The 19,292-nt window shown below is 52.2% G+C and overlaps 1 protein-coding gene across 1 annotated transcript in view; it reads left to right on the top strand.

Annotated features, from left to right (window-relative positions):
• Positions 1-19,292, top strand: part of LOC147710084 (E3 ubiquitin-protein ligase TRIM39-like) — a 249,858-nt gene that overhangs the window by 72,419 nt on the left and 158,147 nt on the right. The window contains exon 2 of the mRNA XM_086920788.1: positions 6,938-7,033. Within this exon, the coding sequence (XP_086776914.1) occupies positions 6,938-7,033 (96 nt within the window). The remainder of the gene's footprint in view (positions 1-6,937; positions 7,034-19,292) is intronic.

Raw genomic sequence — 19,292 nt, 5'->3', positions numbered from 1 at the left:
GTGTTCTACTGTGGAAAGCCCTTAAACCCACTGTTCCCGGGGTGGACATCAACTTTAGTGCAGGGAAAAACACAAGCGCCTTGCACAAATAGTAGACCTAGAAAATCCAAAGCTGCAGAGACCTTGGGCCCTATACCGCAATGCAGCCTCCTCCAAGTACAACAACAAATTCATTTATTTTACTTATTTTTTGCATTTGTAATGCGCGCAGCTACCCACAAAGGGTTTCCCGGCGCCGAGACATTATAGCTGAGCAAAAAGGTATGGAAAGCGAAAAGTGGACAAATCATTTCTCAAAAAGCCAGGTCTTAATGTTTCTTCTGAATCTTGCATAATTGTCCTCTTTACGGATGTGAGAAGGGAGTGAGTTCCATAGGGTGGGCCATAGATGGGAGAAGGACCTCCCTCCCATTCTTGCCAGTTTAACTCTGGGCACCCCAAAGTTGGCTGCTGATAGGGAGCGCAGATTTCGTGTCGGAAGGTAGGGACTGGCTAGCTCTTGCAGATATTTAGGTGCCGTACCGGCTTTAATCCTGAACATGTAGCTCAGGGCTTTTAACCTAACCCGGTTCTCGACTGTGAGCCAGTGAAGTTCCCTAAGGTGTTTCTATACCCTGGCGGTTTTCGGGATTTTACACAGTAATCCTGCGGCGCAATTTTGGACAAGTTGCAGGCGTCTTAGGACCGCCTGATTTGAGCCCAGGTAAAGGATGTTGCTGTAGTCAAGCCGAGATGTAATGAGTGCATTGACTACGGTCTTCTGGGTAGCAGGGGGCAACATCCACAAGATTTTACGCAGCCATTTCATGATGGTAAAGCATAGGCCGACGACTTCATTTGCTTCTTGTTTCATAGAAAGTGCATTGTCGATGGTAACCCCCAAATTTCTAACTTGAGTGGCTGGTGTGGGGAGGTTGCCTAAGATGGGCGGCCAGTGGGAAGAACTCCATAAATCTTTATTTTTCCCTAAAAGGAGAACCTCCGTTTTTTCCCCATTAAGCTTCAGCTGGTTGTTAGACATCCAGCCGAAAATTTCTTGGAGACCGAGTTTAAGTGGGGAAGGGGAAAGGGGATCGGCTTTCGATAATGAAAAAATGATATGCGAATCGTTCGCATACGTCATTAAGGAGAGTCCAGACCTTTCTGCTAGATCAGCCAATGGGCGAAGGTAAAGGTTAAAAAACAAAAGGCTCAAAATCGAGCCCTGGGACACTCCATGTGGGGAGCTAAACGTATCGGAGCATGCGAGGGAAGAAGCAATCTGAAACGTGTGTTTTGAGAGGAATGACCCAATCCATTCCAATGCTGGACCCCCGATACCATTTCTCCTGAGCGTGGCCAGTAGATTATTGTGAGAAATGACATCAAAGGCCGCACTCAGATCCAGCAGAATGAGTGCGACCGTTTGGCCATCATCTAGGAGTTTCCTAATCCTCTCAGTTACTCCTAGAAGAGCAGTTTTGGTGGAGTAGCCTGCCCTGAAACCCGATTGAGAGGGGTGTAGGAGGGAATTGTCTTCAGTAAATGTGGTGAGGGCTGAATGGACGTGTCTCTCAAGGATCTTAGAAAAGACCGGGAGAAGAGATATGGGCCGATAGTTAGCTAAGATCTCAGGATTGGCTGTTGTTTTTTTTAATAATGGGCTGGGACAGGGAGGGAACCGTAGAGAGTTGGAGGGAAGAATTCAGCATGTTGGCAATGATGCTTAGGGAAGGATTGTCCAGTTGATTTAAGACACTAATGGGAATCGGATCGCGAGGGGAGCCTGACTTTATGGATTTGAGGAGGGACCTCAGAGTCTCGAGGGTAATAGGAGGCCAGTGTTCTAACATACATCCTTCTGTTCTCACAGGAGTGGAAACTTCTTCTTGTAGGATGTTGACTGGGATATTCTTATTGACGTCAGTGATGATTTTCTCAATTTTTTATGTGAAATAGACGGCCAGATCTTGGCATTGTTGAGTGTTTAATGGACAAGCCGCAGCAATGGATTTTTCCCTTGCCAGTTCCTTGACGGTATTAAAAAGCGTCCAAGCCATATTGGGAGCTGAATTAATAGTATTTGCTACGTAGAGGGCTTTGGCTTTGATGCAGGCAGTGTGGTAAATATTCCTAGCTTTTCGATATAACTCTTTTTTTTATGGGGTCATAGTTTTTCCGCCATTGCCTTTCAAGCGCTTTGCACTTAGATTTTTCCGCTGTCAGAGACTCACTAAACCACGGAGCTGGGGGGCGGTGATATTACTCTTAAAGTGGGAAGGAGGCAGACCAACATCTGCTGCGTTCCCAAGTCACGTGTGAGTTGCATGGGCAATACTTTCCATGCCGTGGCCATGGACAGGGTTTTTTTTGGCTAGGGTAATATTCAATTCTTCAATGTTCAACATTTTCCAATTTCGCATGAAGGTGACTGGACGGACAGGGTGTGAAAGGGGGAATGTTGCTAATGTGAGGTTAAAAAGAATTAGATGATGATCAGACCAAAAAATAGGAGTAGTGTTAAGCCATTTTAGTTCATGCAAATTAGAAAAAATTGGGTCTAAAAGGTGCCCTGCTTTGTGAGTGGGGCCTGTATTAAGCAATGTCAAGTTCAGAGCTGTAGGGTCGTCTAAAAGGTTCACACAGGAGACATTGGCTAAGTCATCAAGGTGTAAATTAAGATCTCCTGTCAATGAGAAGTTTTTGGAGGAAAGGTGAAAGGGTGTAATATAGCTTGCTAAATTTGCGGCCCATGAAGTGGCATTCCCTGGTGGCCAATAGATCAAAAGACCGGAAAACGTAAAATTGGGGTTAAGGGAGATTTTAAACAATGCGGCTTCACAATCAGGGATGTCAACTGTTTTGAGGCTACACGTGAGATCCCTACAGTAAATGATTGCGATGCCCCCGCCTACTTGCCCAAGTCTGTCCTTTCTAACAATGGCATAATTAGGAGGGAGAGTAGTAGCCACGTCAGGCCCTGCGCCATCATGGAGCCAGGTTTCAGTCAAGAAAATAGCACTGGGTTTCTTATCAAGTAATAATTTGAAAATGTTGAGTTTGTGCTGCGGTAAAGAGCGGCAGTTAACACTGTAGAACATAAACTCAGACATTTTCTGTTTAGGGGGGTGGCCCTGCTTGATAGTACCGTCGCTTATCTCTGGATAAGGTTGAAAATTAGTGAGAGTAAGCGCGCATTTCGGACAGGAAAGGTTACCAATGTGAGATGGCAAAAGTGTAGTGCATTCAACATTTTTCATTGGACGAAGGGCCCTTAGCTGCTCAGAGGTCATCATACCTGTATTTGAGGGGGCTGATGTAGCATAGTTCTCTGCCCTGTGACCCGGCCTGGCCCGGACGGCCCCAGACGGGCTGGTCTTAGGCTCGTCTTTGGCACGGGTTCGGCGCGGGCGCTGCGTGTACTCGCTGCGCGTCATAGAGGGCATCAGGCTTATGTAGAGGACGGGCTAGTCATCAGCTCCGCCTCTAAACGCTTGCCCAATCAGTGCCTGCCCCGGCCTGGAAACCGGAAGAAGGTCCTGCCCTGCACCCTCCACACAAACAAGCCTAGCTCTTGCGGTGGAAACGGGGTTACAGGGGTAGCGAGTGCCTCAATGGTAAGTGGGTGTAAATGTAATTCCAAGGCCAACACACAGTGCAATTTTAAAATCAATCGCCGCAGTGAGTCTAAAAATTATTTTCGCGCTCTAACATATATCGTTATACAGCGCAGGTCCAAACTAGAAGCATAAAAATCAGGGGCTTAGCAGTGCAATAGTAATTCATTCACACAGCAAAGATTTGTTATTCCACAAAGCGCTTCACCATACAAACAATTCGCGCAGCGAATGTCATAAGGGAGAGCAGGAAAAATTAATGGGCTTATGTAGAGGACAGGCTAGTCATCAGCTCTGCCTCTACACGCTCGCCCAATCAGTGCCTGCCCCGGCCTGGAAGCCGGAAGAAGGTCTTGCCCTGCACCCTCCACACAAACAAGCCTAGCGCTTGCGGTGGAAACGGGGTTACAGGGGTAACAAGTGCCTCAATGGTAAGTGGGTGTAAATGTAATTCCAAGGCCAACACACAGTGCAATTTTAAAATCAATCATCATCTCACTAATGAGATGTATGAGATCTGGTTAGCGACCCAACATAGGTTTTATCAATTAGGGTGACAAATCAAACAAAATGCTTCATCGTTTGTGTCAGGCGGCGATGTCCCCCGCCTCAGTGTCGGCACTGCGAAACGCGCACAGAGTCCTTTGTACTACCCCGACAGTTGTCCAAGGGCCAACTATGCCTCCTTATACGAGCAGAAGGAACTCCTATCACTCGTGACAATAGGGGAATTTCCAACAGACAGATCACCCAAAAATATCCCAGACCACCTGCGCAACCAGCTAGATGCCCCCATTACCACAGAGGAACTTGGTGCTGCTTTATCCAACATGCACGCCGATCGCACGCCTGGCCCCAATGGCTTCCTTAGTGACTTCCTAGTGACACATGGCGCAGCTCGGCCACATCTTTTGGATACACTCCATGAGGCTCTGGAGCAGCACATCTTACTTCCGGATTGGTGCCATGCCGAGATAGTGGTGTTCCTTAAACCAGGCCAACCCCCAGAAGAACCATCTTCTTACCACCCCATCCACCTCCTAAATTTGTACCCAAACTGATGGGTAAGGTCCTTGCTGACCGCCTTCATACGTGTATCAACAAACTGATCCACCCCGACCAGGCCAGCTTCATGCTGCACCGGTCTACCCAGCACAATATTAGGCAGGTTCACAATGCCATTGTGAAGGCCCCGGAGCTGGGCTGCCGTGCGGCCATTCTTTTGGCTGATATAGATAAGGCGTTTGATTCCCTGAGTTGGACATCTTTTTTTCAGCTCCTCTGATCTCTCAACTTTGGCCTACGCTTTTTGTCTTACATACAATTATTACACACAGAGCTCTCAGCCTCTGTGCGAGTAGCAGCCTTCCGGTCAGCACCCTTCCCAATACGTCTGGGTTTTAGGCAGGGTGGCCCCCTGCATTCATTGCTATTTGTGCTCGCCACAGAGCCCTTAGCTACATGGGTGCAGCGGGACCCATTAATTTGTGGGTATGAATGGTCACAAGACCGGTCCGACAGTATTGCGCTATATGCAGACAAGGTATTATTATTTTTAACCGATCCCTGATTTTCCCGATACTTTGGGTGTTTGGGGAGACCTCCAGCCTTGGAGACAATCCAGCGAAGTCAGTGTTATTTCCAGTATGCGGTCACCATGGGCGCGTCTCCTTGGCTTCGCAGTTCTCTCACGCAACTAAGGGCTTCAAATATCCGGGGGTCTTCATCTCACCTGTCCCACGATATCTTTGGCATATAATATCAATCCACGCACGTGGTTCACCCAGGTTAATGCACTCCTTAACAATTTCCTATGGGGAGGGGGCATCGCCCGTGTTGCACTACGAACCTGCACCCAGTCGACGTACTGTGGCGGGATTGCGGTGGCCGATATATATGCCTACTATGTAGTATCTCATCTGTTGAATATCAACGAGTGGTGGTACAGCTCATACACCGATCCAGCGTTTGCTGTAAAGTGACATGCAATAACGGGTACCCCCCCTTGAGCCTCCTCCACAGTCGTAAAAACCTTGACCACTCAACCCCCACCTGCAGAACGGTCATCCAGCTCTGGCGTTATATCGTGAATAAAATGGGCTGGAAAGGGCGCCTGATGCAGACAGCCATTCTGTGGCAGGGTACCTAACTGCGACCTGTTGCCAGACTTCCAGGCTTCCGAGCCTAGGACCTCATTGGAATCAATACTCTGAGTGACATTCTGCTGGGACCCACTCTCAAATCGTTTCAGCAACTGCAGATAGAATTCCACTTGCACCGGACGCAGTTTTACAAATATCTGGAGCTGAGACACGCCCTGACTCCCCTAATCTGCTCGCTGGAGGTCTACCAGAATTTCACACCCTAGAGGGACGTTTACTAATGGGGGATCTTGGCACGCATAAGATCCGGCAAATCTACCAGACACTGACTACCCATATCCAAACCACAGTACAAAAAACCCGAGATGCGTGGGGAGCCGACCTCCCCGACCTTACAGACGATGCCTGGACTGAGGCTCTAGCTAGTCACGAGTTGCTACTATAACCAGATGTTACAGCATAATCCATATTAAATACCTCCACTGAGCATACTACACCCGCTCCCCCTTCTGGAGGATGGGCGTTATCCAGTCCCCCATATGTCTCAGATGCAGAGAATCGGAGGGGACCTTCCTACACACGGTCTGGAGCTGTGGGGCAATGTAACCATTTTGGCATGCCTGGAGCGGGTCCTGTACTGGCGTCTTCCATTTGATCCTAACCTTTTCTTGATTCACAGCACCGAAGGGATAGGGGGGAATCGCTATAAACAACATCTACTATTTTTCGGCCTCACACTTGCCAAGCGGGGCATTTCCCAAACGTGGAAGGGTACCTCCCCTCCATCAATGGGTGGCTGGAGAAAGGTTGCAGACAAATGCATGGAGGCTGAAATAGTGTATCAGGCATGTGTTTGTCCACGAAAATATGGCCTCACTGGGCAACATACCGCAGTAAAGACTTGCCTCCCATCAGACCCTCCCTAAACGAGGCAATCAAATCAAACTGGACAAATATTTAGGTAAGATGAGTCGCTCTGTCATCTAAACATGTACACCTGAACATTTTACTGATAGTGAAACATATCGTAACCTGTGCCAAGTTTAGTTATTGGGCATGTATGTTCACAGGCAATGTTGTTTGAATATAATTGGTACCATCTCATATAAACTGTATCCAAAATGTGTGCTTCGAGCACCGCCTGCTATGTACCGTTAAAGTCAATAAAATGTATTAATAATAAAAAAAAGACTGCACTCCATATATCTACACTTATTTCTTACACTTTCATCTCTGCAGGTAAAACTTCAAGAGTGGCTGCTTCTTCTGAAGAAAGAGGACAAATATTTTCAGGAGTCTAAAATCAAGGAAAAACAACAGTATCAAACCATGAGGGTGAGTGGCTGCAGTGAGTGCTGTGTGTCTGTGTATGTCCCTGCCCATGTCTTTTTGTGATCTCTTAGAGTTCAAGAACACAGAGGCTGATAAGTCACCCTACAAACGGTGTCGTGGTCCCCATCAAATGAATATACTGACAGGAGTCACTGCACTTGGATATTGGGAATGCATTCGGCCAAGGGTTCATCCTAAAAAAATCATAAAAGCAAGAATTACTCTTCAGATACTAAGGTAGTACTTACACATTCACACTGTGTGTGTAAGAGTATGTGCACAGGTGTGGCATTATCTGACTGTGAGTACGTGCCAGTGTGTGTGTGTGTGTGTGTGTGTGTGCGCGCGCGTGCATGTGTGTGTGCGTGCATGTTCACACTTAGACACATGTCTAAGTATTTGTTCAAGTATGGATGGCCCTGGAGTTATCTGATGGAGTGCATGCATGTCTGAGCATCTCTATATATGTCTGTTTTTTGGGCTTGGATTAGTGCTTGTGTGTGTCTGCATATGTATATATAGGTTTTGAGACAGAGTATGCAAATACATGTGTGTGTCTGTGTGCATGTGTGGTTGAGAGTTGTGTATGCTTTAGTCTGTGGGTTTGTACTCACGTATGTGGATGCTTCTATGAGTTTGCGTATTACAAGGTGTGATATATGCATACGTCTGGAGTTACACAACATTGAGATTTTATATGCATCTTTTTGTGAGTGTATATATATGTATGGGTGTGTAATTCTGTGCCTGCATGGACTGAAGATATCCATCTGTGAGTCTTTACAAGGTTTGTGTGTGAGTGTGCACATTAATGTGTGCATTTGTATCAGTGTGTACCTCTGGGAGTGTGTGTGCATCAGGCCAGGGGCGTAGCTAGAGCTTGTGGCGCCCGGGGCTATCCCTCAGATTGCTGCCCTGGGAGGAGGGTGAGGGGTGCTGGGGAAAAAGGACCGAGAAACACGTAGTACGCCGCTAATAGTTACCTTGATCATGCGAGTTACATGCACATACATGACACAGTCCAAGGCTACACAGTTAAATAGACCGGTGACCGGCACTACAAAGGAGAACACACAGACTGCCACCATGCAGGATTTCAGGAAGGGCCTAAAAACATGGTTATTCGATTACCGTCCCTCAACAGCAGCACTGCCCCTACCCCACAGTGCCTAGATAACCTCACAGGTGATATGTAGCGCTATGCAAATCCTGTTTGTTTGATTGATTGACACCTGATTTCCACACATCGTTTGCGCGCTATATTAGTTTTATCTGTAAAACTGTATGTCTGTGCAAGTTAGAAATTACCAGCATTCGCAGGGTACTATACTTTATGGAATGTTCTCCGACACCCTACTGTACAACAGACAGCCATGTCTACGTTTCTGCAGTTGCAGAGCAATGCCTGCAATGTTCAGCTCATGGTTTGTGTATGTGGAGTGGCGCAGCTGGCACCGGAAGTACGGCGAACAACAGCAGGCCGGACATAAAGGAAGCATAGCTGCCAAAGTTTCAGATTGCTAAGTGTGACATTTTTATAATGTCAGCGTAACTATGAGTGACATTTCAACAACTATGAGCGACACTTTTTTCGCAGGGAAAATCAAGCAATAAAAACAACGGAAACATAAATATACGAAATTACACCCATTTGAGCACCGTGAAACTGTAAGAAGATTGTTAAACGGCTGCAAAGCACTGGAAATGGAAGGGTACAAGGGCACAACCACTCTGCAGACTGTAATTTATCTCAAAAAGACACACTGAGCAATTTGCTAAAAATGGATTTGCAGATAACAGCAGGGTGTGCAGTGCCGACCGTTATTTATTCACAACCTGAGGCTGAAAATGTATTGCTAGTCTAAGCAATTAACACTGAGACCGAATAGAGCATGGGGGTGCATGAAAGCCTCAGACAGCACTTTAAGTGGACCGGGTCTCAAAGGGTCTGAGCACCGGCAGTTTTTTAAAGGGTGCCTCAAAAACGGGTCTCTATCTGGCTCTGTTTTGAGCCCTGGCACAGGTGGTCCGTTTTTTTTCCGGACTGCAGTAACAGCAGTTTGCTGTCACTGCAGTCTGGAAAAAAGTGCCAGGGCCCAAAACAGCCCGATAAAGACCCGTTTCGAGACAGCAGGCACATCGATGTGGCCTGTGAGCCAGCACTCCCATATTAAAGCAGCGGCATTTCAGGCAGGACAGCGCTACAATAAAGCAATTTTTGGCATAAAAAAATCGGGTGTCTCCTGCCTGAGAAGGGGCTGCTGTTATGTGCATATATATTTTACTCACCTCAAATGCGTGGCAAGGTATGTGCAACAGAAACTCGGGCTGATTGAAGAGTCATAAAGCATGCAAATTACCTACTTTAGATGTTGTGTGTAACATAACAACAAGCACATAGGTAAAAACACTTCAGTTCTACTTAGTAGAAACTGAATTTACGCTCCGCCAAAACCATCCTATTTCCATATTTCCTCTTTGTGTGTACCTGTAGCTGCACAGCGACTTTTCTAATCAGCCCAGAGTAATGCAACTTCAGCTGATATGACAGTTTCCCAGATCGTCAGGCCTTCGCATAACACAATGTATGGTAGATAGCGCGCACACCCGGCGATGAAGCATATTGGACCTGCAAATCATTCCATTACTCAAATCTGCCCGGGCCTAAAAACTTATTGTGAACAGTGCCACGTGACTGGTGCTACTTTAAAGCGTTTCTTCGGTTCAGATTCGCACTGTAGAAAAGTCAAGTGCAAAATAAAGACAAAAAGAATGTGTTAATACACGAAAAAGGTTTTTGTATGTCTACGAGAATTGGATAGGAAGTGGGCTTCGACTCACCACGGTAATATCATGTGATTGTGAACTAATGCAAATAATTGTAGGTGTAATGTGTTCACGCACTGGTCCCCCACCTCACTCCCATCCTTGGAAAGTTCAGGGATTTGCTCCTGCTAGAAACATGGGTATCTGGTTCCCCTACTTCGTAGAGCGGATATACCAGGAACACTACAGCTGCTACTGACACGTCTGCTCATAGTATGTATCTAATTCTTCTAGTCAGGTCTCTCTGCCTTATTCCTTCTCACTTTCTTCCTTCGTCCATCTTCATACGTCCCATTATTCATTCACTCCCTTCGTCCTTATATTTTCCCCCTTTCTCCCTTCCACTCTTTTTCAGCGGCCTTCTTTCCTCATTGTTTAACCTCTATTTTCCCCTTCCATTCTCACTCCTTTACTCCCGCCCTTATTCACATACTTTCTCTCACAATCTTTTCTCCTTCTGTCCCTCCTGAATTCCTACATTTGCTTCGTACTTTTCTTTACACCCCTTCTTTCCCTCTTCGAACCCTTACCCCTCCCCTATTCCTCTTGCCCCATTCCCTTATTTAAACAGCCCCCCCTCTCCATGATAGGACAGCCACCGCCCCTCTCGGCCCTATCCCTTTTCTCTAACCCTTCCTCCCCTCTCTCCTTCTATTTCCCAGTCTCTTTCTTATTTCTCCCCAAATCTTCCCCCTCTAGCCTCCTCTTCTGTCTCCCTCCCACTCACACGGTCATTCTTTCTTCACTTCTTTACTAATTCTTTCCCTGTATCTCCACCCTACCCTTCCCTCTCTCACGTCCTCAGTCCTTCCCTTCTTGCCTCCTTCTCTCTTTCTTACTCTCGTTTTCTCCCACTTCTGTCTGCAGTCATCATGTCCCCCTGCCAAGGAAGACTCCCCTTGTCTCCTTTATGCTCTCCTTTCCCTCCCTCGTCATTCCATTGCTCTCCCATTACATTCTTTTCATCATTTTCTTTTTCCCCAATCAGCCCCTCCTGCTTTACATTTCATTTCTCCCCCTGCCCTTCATTTCTCAACTTCTTACATCACCAACCTTCCACTCACCACTGTCCCAAACCTGTGTCTCATTCCGATCTCCATTTCACGCTCTCCATGCCATTATGTTCGACCCTCTTCGATTATCTCACTCCCCCATCATCTTTCTTGTTGCTGCTGGTGCTTTCTTTCCCTCTTCCATGACTTACCATCTCTTGTGCCCCCTCTCTTGCTTCTACTCGCAGCCTCTCCCTGAAGGCCGCCTATTTCTTTACTTTCTTTATTATTTAGAGCCCTCTTTGGTGCATCCCATCTTGCCAGTCACCAGTCTTCTGTATTCCTCTATTGATTATTTTATTCTCAAAGAGCGTGTGCCTCTGCAGACGGCACCGTTTTAAAGATCGTGTATTTCTGCAAAAGCATGGTGTTAATAGAAAGTCGGGTGGCTGGTACTTACTTCAAGTCAGTTTGCCACCCGCTTTCTTGGTCCGGGGCTGTCCTCAAAGTCTCGACAGTCCTGGCGGCCGCTGCTGGAACCGCCGGTCACCGACTCCAGGATGTGTCGTGAGCTCAGCTCGCCTCGGTAATGGATGAGTGAGACAGCACAGGACGGCGGCCTTGCAGATGTGAGCAGGAGGCAGGTGCTTCAAGCTCCATAATAGAGGTGGCGCCCGCAGAGCCAGGCCGAGCCGCTTCCTGCTCCAAAAACTATCTTCCCCGCCTTTGGAAGCAGGACGTGACGTGAGGTGACGTGACGTCCCCTCACCGTGCCAGACTAACGGATGTGTCATCATTGCACAGCCTCAACGTCAGGATTTTATTTAATGCATTCTTTTACCCGAAGGTGTCAGAGCAGCACTGTACAAGCAGCACTGTACAATAAAAAGGTCACCGCAACGGGGCACACCAGTTACGCGCTGCTGCCACCCCCAAAACAGTGCCGCCTGGGGCGGTCCGCCCCCCTCGCCCCCCCCCTAGCTACGCGGCTGGTGTGCATGAATCTTGGGTTATACATCTGTGTGACTGTTAGAAAGGCGGTCCCTGGGGGGGGGTGCAGAAGATGTCTGACTGACCACCCCGAGTCCCAGCTCTCCGTATGGAGTTGGCCGAGCGCCGTCGAGAGGCCTCATGGGTGAGGCTCCTCTCCTAGAATCGTAACAGCAGAGCAATCACACCACTACAAAGGGACATCACACAAGAGGATAACTTCTTAGAATCTTTATCGGTAATAGCGATGGGTTCTCTCGGTAATATGTACAAACGGATTGAGGGATCCTTAAAGTCTCGGTAATGGAGGAAAAAGGGGTAGCGGGACAGTCTTAGGACCAGCAAGGTCGGGCCGCGGCAGCGCCAGCAGGCTTCAGAGATGGTTTCAGCGAGGTTGGGCCGCGGCAGCGCCAGCAGGACTCCAAGATGGGTTCAGCGAGATTGGGCCGCGGCAGCGCCAGCTGGACTCCAAGATGGGTTCAGCGAGATTGGGCCGCGGCAGCGCCAGCAGGCTCTGAAGATGGTTTCAGGGTTCAAAGCAGCGAGTTCTTCTCGGGGTCAGCCACGACAGCGTCAGCAGGGCTCTCGACTCCAGGATACAACTCCCGACCCATTCCAGAGGTGCCCCAGATATAGGTCTGGAGTCCTTTGATGCCCGGACCCTCACGCCTGGGGGGTCAGAAGGGCCGGGATGAGAGCATCCAGACACCCAGCAGGGGGGTGGAGCCAGCGCCCAGGGAGTCCGGGTGGTGATCAAAACCCGGCGTCCGGGGACGGCTGGAGGGCCATCGAAACTCCCCTCCTCCTTGATCCGTCAAGTGGCCGCTTTACCACCTGGTCGGATCATGGTGCCTCGATGTCGGGGCTTCGCTGGGGTCGTGGCCGGGGACGGGCCGAGGCCACGTGGTCAGGACGTGGAGGGTCCAAGATGGAGTCGGGGCCTGTGAGGGTGGCCCGGGCGTGGTCTGGACCAGCAGAGTGGGGCGAGCAGGGGTTGCCGGGTTCTTGAGGGGGAGATCCCGGGGTCGCCAGGAGTGGCGGCTCTCGTTGAGGGTTGGAGAGGTAGCTTCGTCGTGGAGGACAGGGGTCACTGCTGTCCCGGTCCCGCCATGCGGGGAGGAGCGGAACCACGCCACGAGGCCCGGTCCAACACACGTCCCCCCCAGCTGAAGGCGGGGAGAGTCACCCATCTTCTTGGGGGTTCTCCTCGTCGAGGCGGAAGAAGCGGGACAGGCCGTCGGCGTTGGCGTGGTCGTTGCCGGGGCGATGCTCCACAGTGAAGTCCATTCCTTGTAGAGAGATGGACCATCGCAGCAACTTGGGGTTCTCTCCTCGCATCTGCATTAACCACCGCAAGGGCTGGTGGTCAGTCTGCACCCGGAAGTGGGTGCCGAAGAGATAGGGCCGGAGTTTCTTCAGGGCCCACACGACGGCGAAGGCCTCTCGTTCAATGGTGCTCCAACGTTGTTCTCAGGCCAACAGACGGCGACTGAGAAAGGCCACCGGCTGATCAATTCCCTTTGCGTTGAGTTGGGAAAGGACCGCCCCGACACCGTGCTCCGAGGCATCTTTCTGCACTATGAATTCCCGGCTGTACTCGGGGGCTTGGAGCACGGGGGCAGTACACATCGCTGTCTTTAGAGTCTCAAAGGCGGTCTGACACTCGGGTGTCCAGTGCACCTTCTGGGGCTGTCTTGGAAGGGAGTTCGGTGAGGGGGCCCACAATGCTCCCATAGTTCTTCACGAAGCGCCGGTAATACCCAGTGAGCCCCAGGAAGGCTCTGACTGCTGTCTGGGTTCCCAGGCCATGATGGCATCGATCTTGGGTTGGAGGGGAGCTACCTGGCCGCTCCCCACTTGGTGTCCCAGATAGGTCACGGAACCTTGGCCTATCTGGCACTTGCTGGCTTTTGTCAGTACGGCCCGTCGGAGGGCCGTCAGGACCTCCCAGAGGTGCTTGAGGTGCTCGGCCCAGTGGAGGCTGTACACCGCAATATCGTCCAGGTAGGCGGCGCTGAACTCTTCTAGCCCCGCCAGCACCTTATTCACTAGTCTCTGGAACGTTGCTGGGGCGTTCTTCATCCCGAAAGGCATCACTCTGAAGTGGTAGTGGCCATCGGGCATTGAGAAAGCGGAGCGCTCCTGGGCGCCCCGTGTGAGCCCAATGTGCCAGTAGCCGGCGTTGAGGTCGAAGGTGCTCAGGTAGCGGGCTGCCCCCAGGCGGTCGATCAGTTCATCGGCCCGGGGAATGGGATGAGCATCGGTCCGGGTGACGCGTTCAACCCCCGGTAGTCGACACAAAACCTTAGTTCCGGGGTGGCGCAAGGGGCGGCGGCCTTGGGGACCAGGACGACAGGGCTGGCCCATGGACTGTCAGAGGGTTCGACTACCCCCAGGGCCAGCATCTTGGAGACCTCGGATTGGATGCAGGTCCGAACTCGGTCGGGAACTCTGTAGGCCCGGTGTCGCACAGGTTGGCTGTCCCCGGTGTCGACATTGTGTACGCACCACTGGGTGACTCCGGGGGTGAGGGAAAATAAGTCTGCGAATTGTCCCAACAAGTTGCGGCAGTCCTGGCGCTGTTCTGGGGTTAGGGTGGAGGAGAGGGTGACCCCCTCGACGGAGCCATCCTTCTTGGTGGTGCTCAGGAGGTCCGGTAGGGGCTCGGAGTCGTCTTCGGCCCGCCATCCGTAGCCATCAGCAGGCTCAGCTCCGTGCGGACAAAGTGAGGCTTGAGCCGGTTGGAGAGGAGAACCCGGAGGGGGTTCCTGGGGGATTCCATGTCCACCAGGTAAGTAACAGGGCTCTTGCGCTCCACCACCTTGAAGGGCCCCGTCCACTTGTCCTGGAGGGCACATGGTTCGACCGGGGACATGACCCAGACCTGTTGGCCCGGCTCGAAACTCAATGGAAGAGGCGTTTTGGTCATACCAGCGTTTCATTTCCTCCTGGCTGGCCTCGAGGTTGGCTTCGGCCAAGGCTCGGAACTTCCGAGTCTGATTTCGGAGGGTCAGGAGGTATCTGTAGACATCGAGGGGAGCATCTCGGACTGCAACCTCCCAGCCTTCCTTTACCAGGCTGAGGGGGCCCCGGACGGGGTGTCCGTACAATAGTTCGAAGGGGTTGAACCCCAGGGACTTCTGCGGGACTTCCCGGTAGGCGAAGAGGAGGCAGGGCAGCAGCACTTCCCAGTGGCGTCGCAGGGGCTCCTCCAGGCCCATGTTCATCCCCTTAAGAGTTCTGTTGAAGCGTTCTACCAATCCATTCCCTTGGGGGTGGTAGGGGGTCGTAAATTTATATTTGACCCCGCACTGTTGCCACAGGGACTTTATATACCGAGAAATAAAGTTCGTACCCCGGTCACTTATGACCTCTCAAGGGAAGCCCACCCTGGAGAATATCCCCATCAGCGCCCGGCCCACCACGGGGGCCGTCACAGTTCGGAGAGGGATGGCTTCGGGATAGCGGGTGGCATGGTCCTCCAGGACGAGAATAAACCGGTGTCCTTTGGAGGTGCGAGGCTCCAGGGGCCCCACAATGTCGATTCCCACCCGCTCGAAGGGGGTGTTGATGACGGGGAAGGGCTAGAGAGGGGCCTTGTGCTTCCCTCCGCTCTTCCCGCTGGCTTGGCAGGTGGGGCAAGTCCGGCAGTGATTGCTCACATCGTTCTTCATCTTTGGCCAGTAGAAATGGGTCACCAGGCGGCTGTATGTCTTGTCCTGCCCCAGGTGCCCAGCGAGAGGTACATCGTTTGCCAGGTTCAGGAGAAAGTCTCTGAATCGGAGGGGAACGACCAGCACCCGGCCGGCCCCCAGTTCGGCAATCTTTTGCTCACTGTAGAGGAGATCATGGTCCCAATAGACCCAGTGGGACCCCGATGGGTCTCCGGCGGCTTGAGTGGCGGCTTGCTGTCGTATTCCCTCGAGGGAGGGACAGGTTTTCTGCTCCTGCCGGAACTGTTCTCGGGTGGGGCCACCTTCTTGGCGCCATTGGGCCAGTTCCGGGAGGTTGCCAAGTTCAGCGATTTCTCCCCCGGGGGGGCCTGGTGGCTCGGGCTCTGGCTCTGCGTCCTCTGCTACTGCGGGCGGCAGAGGCGCGGGCCACTCGGGGCAGAGGCTCGGGCGGACATGGAGCGGGTGGTCGCACAGACCCACTCGGGAAGGCCTAGCATCCCCAGATGCTCTCTCCGCTCGACGCCGGCCCAGGGGGAACTTTCGAGGTCGTTCCCGAGGAGGCAGTCCACGGGGGCGTCATCTCGGACAGTTACTTTCAGCATACCCGACACCCCTCCCCACTCGAAGGGAATACGGGTGATTTGGCACAGGCTCTCGGAGTTGTCCGCTGATCGTACTGGGCACAACACATTGGGTAGGATTTGGTCGGGAGTCACCAAGTGGCAACGGACGGCCGTCACGCTGGCTCCGGTGTCGCGAAGGGCTTCGGCTCGGTGTCCATTAATGGTGAGTGTTGCCCGGTATCGGGGCCCGGGGAATCATGTCCCTCTCTCCTAGGCATACTAGGGACATGGCGGCGGGCTCCCACTCGGCCTCGTCGTGGTCGTAGGTCTCTTCTTCGCCTCTCTCTTCTCCCAGGGCGGCGGTAGCGATCTGGCGGTTTGGAGGGCCGGTGGAGCCGGGTCGTTGGTTCATTGGGCGGAGGGGGTCATTAGCATAGTGACCAGGCCGCTGGCATCTGTGACAGGTAACGTTCGGGCGGGGCCCCGGCCGTGCTGGGGGGGCCCCCCTTCCGGCCAGGGACGGTGAAGTGGGAGTCGGGGGCAGCCCCGCGGGGAAGTCCCTGGTCCTGTTCTGACCTCCTCCGCCGCCTCACGGCCGGTGGTTCCCCGGGGGACCTCGACCGTAGTCTCCCATCGGGCTCCGGGGGACCCGGGTGCTCACCCATCTATCGGCCTCGACAGCGAGTTTCCGTGGCTCAGTCAGTTTGCTGTCGAGGAGATGTTGTCGGAGTTCGATAAAGTAGTTGTTGGAGAGGTGTTCCCATACAATGAGGTTGAACAGCTGCTCGTAGTTGGTGACCTGGCTGCCTTTGATCCACCCCTCTAGGGCTCTACTATAGAAGTTCACGTACTCCACCCATGTAGTACCGGGGAGTTTCTTACAGTCTCGGAATCGCTGCCGGTACATCTCCGGGGTGAGTCCGTAGCGCGTAAGGAGGGCAGCTTTCATGTGTTCATAAGAGGTCATCTCGGTATCTGGGAGCTCTAGCAGGGCGTCTCTCCCTTCGTTGATGAACTTCCCCCACAATCCGGCGCCCCAGTCCTTGGAGGGTACTCGATGGGAGGCCATGGCTACTTCGTAAGCCTTAAACCATTGTTGGATGTCGTCGTTTTTGTAATATTCTTTGACGACATCTTTGGGAATATGGACCTTATTGTCTGTAGGGGGAGGCGGGCCCCGGTTCTCGGAGGCGCTGGCCTCCCCATTTTTGGCCTTGATCTCAAGCTCCTTCAAGCCCCGCTCGTGCTCGAACGTGATCTTTTTTTCCTCTAAGTCTCTTTGCCTTCGTTTCTCTTCGAGGTCTCCTTGCAGTCGTAGTTGTTCCAGGGCTATTTTTTTCTCGGCTAGTTTTAGTTCTCCGTCTAGGCGGAGTCGGGCGAGCTCCAATTCGTGGAGTCGGTTCCTTTCTCGCTCTCGGGCGTCTTCGTGGGAGAGGCCCGTGTCTCCGTTGGCATTTCTTTCCTCCGCTGCGGTTGCGAGGTTTTCTCGGTGCACATCTTGGACTGTGTTTTCTTCGCCCTGGGGTGGCGTTGCTTCGACCTCCACCCATGCTTGTAGGGCCAGTTTGAGATCTTCCTTGGTGCTTAGTCCAGTGGTAGCGATGCCCAGGGCTTTGCAGAATTGTTTCAATTCTTTGATTATAGTCCTCTAATCGTTCCTTCTGGAACTCCGTGGTCGGTCCGGTTTCTTTGGTCGTCATGGTAGCGGTGTGTTTCTGGCGGTAGTCGGTGAGTCACTCTCTGTACGATTTGCGTCGGCTTGGATCGCACCGCCTGCCACCAATGTTAGAAAGGCGGTCCCTGGGGGGGGGGGCAGAAGATGTCTGACTGACCACCCCGAGTCCCACCTCTCCGTATGGAGTTGGCCGAGCGCCGTCGAGAGGCCTCCTGGGTGAGGCTCCTCTCCTAGAATCGTAACAGCAGAGCAATCACACCACTACAAAGGGACACCACACAAGAGGATAACTTCTTAGATTCTGTATCGGTAATAGCGATGGGTTCTCTCGGTAATATGTACAAACGGATTGAGGGATCCTTAAAGTCTCGGTAATGGAGGAAAAAGGAATAGCGGGACAGTCTTAGGACCAGCAAGGTCGGGCCGCGGCAGCTCCAGCAGGCTTCAGAGATGGTTTCAGCGAGGTTGGGCCACGGCAGCGCCAGCAGGACTCCAAGATGGTTTCAGCGAAATTGGGCGGCAGCAGCGCCAGCAGGACTCCAAGATGGGTTCAGTGAGATTGGGCCGCGGCAGCGCCAGCAGGCTCCGAAGATGGTTTCAGGGTTCAAAGCAGCGAGTCCTCCTCGGGGTCAGCAGCAACCGCGTCAGCAGGGCTCTCGACTCCAGGATACAACTCCCGACCCATTCCAGAGGTGCCACAGATATAGGTCTGGAGTCCTTTGATGTCCGGACCCTCGCGCCTGGGGGGTCAGAGGGGCCGGGATGAGAGCGTCCAGACACCCAGCAGGGGGGTGGAGCCAGCACCCAGGGAGTCCGGATGGCGATCAAAACCCGGCGTCCGGGGACGGCTGGAGGGCCATCGAAACTCCCCTCCTCCTTGATCCGTCAAGTGGCCCCTTTACCACCTGGTCGGATCTTGGTGCCTCGATGTTGGGGCTTCGCTGGGGTCGTGGCCGGGGACGGGCCGAGGCCACGTGGTCAGGACGTGGAGGGTCCAAGATGGAGTCGGGGCCTGTGAGGGTGGCCCGGGGGGGGTCTGGACCAGCAGAGTGGGGCGAGCAGGGGTCGCCGGGTTCTTGAGGGGGAGAGCCGGGGGTCGCCAGGAGTGGCGGCTCTCGTTGAGGGTTGGAGAGGTAGCTTCGTCGTGGAGGACAGGGGTCACTGCTGTCCCGGGCCCGCCATGCGGGGAGGAGCGGGACCACGCCACGAGGCCGGGTCCAACAGTGACTTTATATGCATCTGTGTGGGAGTATATATATATATGCATGGATGTGTGCCTCTGCTGTGAGTCTGTGCATGCATGGACTGAGGATATCCACCTGTGAGTTTGTACAAGGTTTGTGTGTGAGTCTGGAAATGTATGTGTGGTTCTGTGTGGGTGTGTACCTCAGTGGGTTGTGTATGCGGGGATCAGTAATGATCTATACATCCATCAGACTGAGCAAGCCTGGTGTAAGCCCCTTCATAAACAAAGGTTTTATCAGTGTAATCATGCTATGGTATTGTATATACATCAACAAACCACAGAACATCCAAGAGAGT

The sequence above is a fragment of the Lissotriton vulgaris genome, chromosome 5, assembly GCF_964263255.1.
Source record: "Lissotriton vulgaris chromosome 5, aLisVul1.2, whole genome shotgun sequence".
Classification (NCBI taxonomy): domain Eukaryota; kingdom Metazoa; phylum Chordata; class Amphibia; order Caudata; family Salamandridae; genus Lissotriton; species Lissotriton vulgaris.
This window is presented reverse-complemented; position numbering and strand designations above follow the sequence as displayed.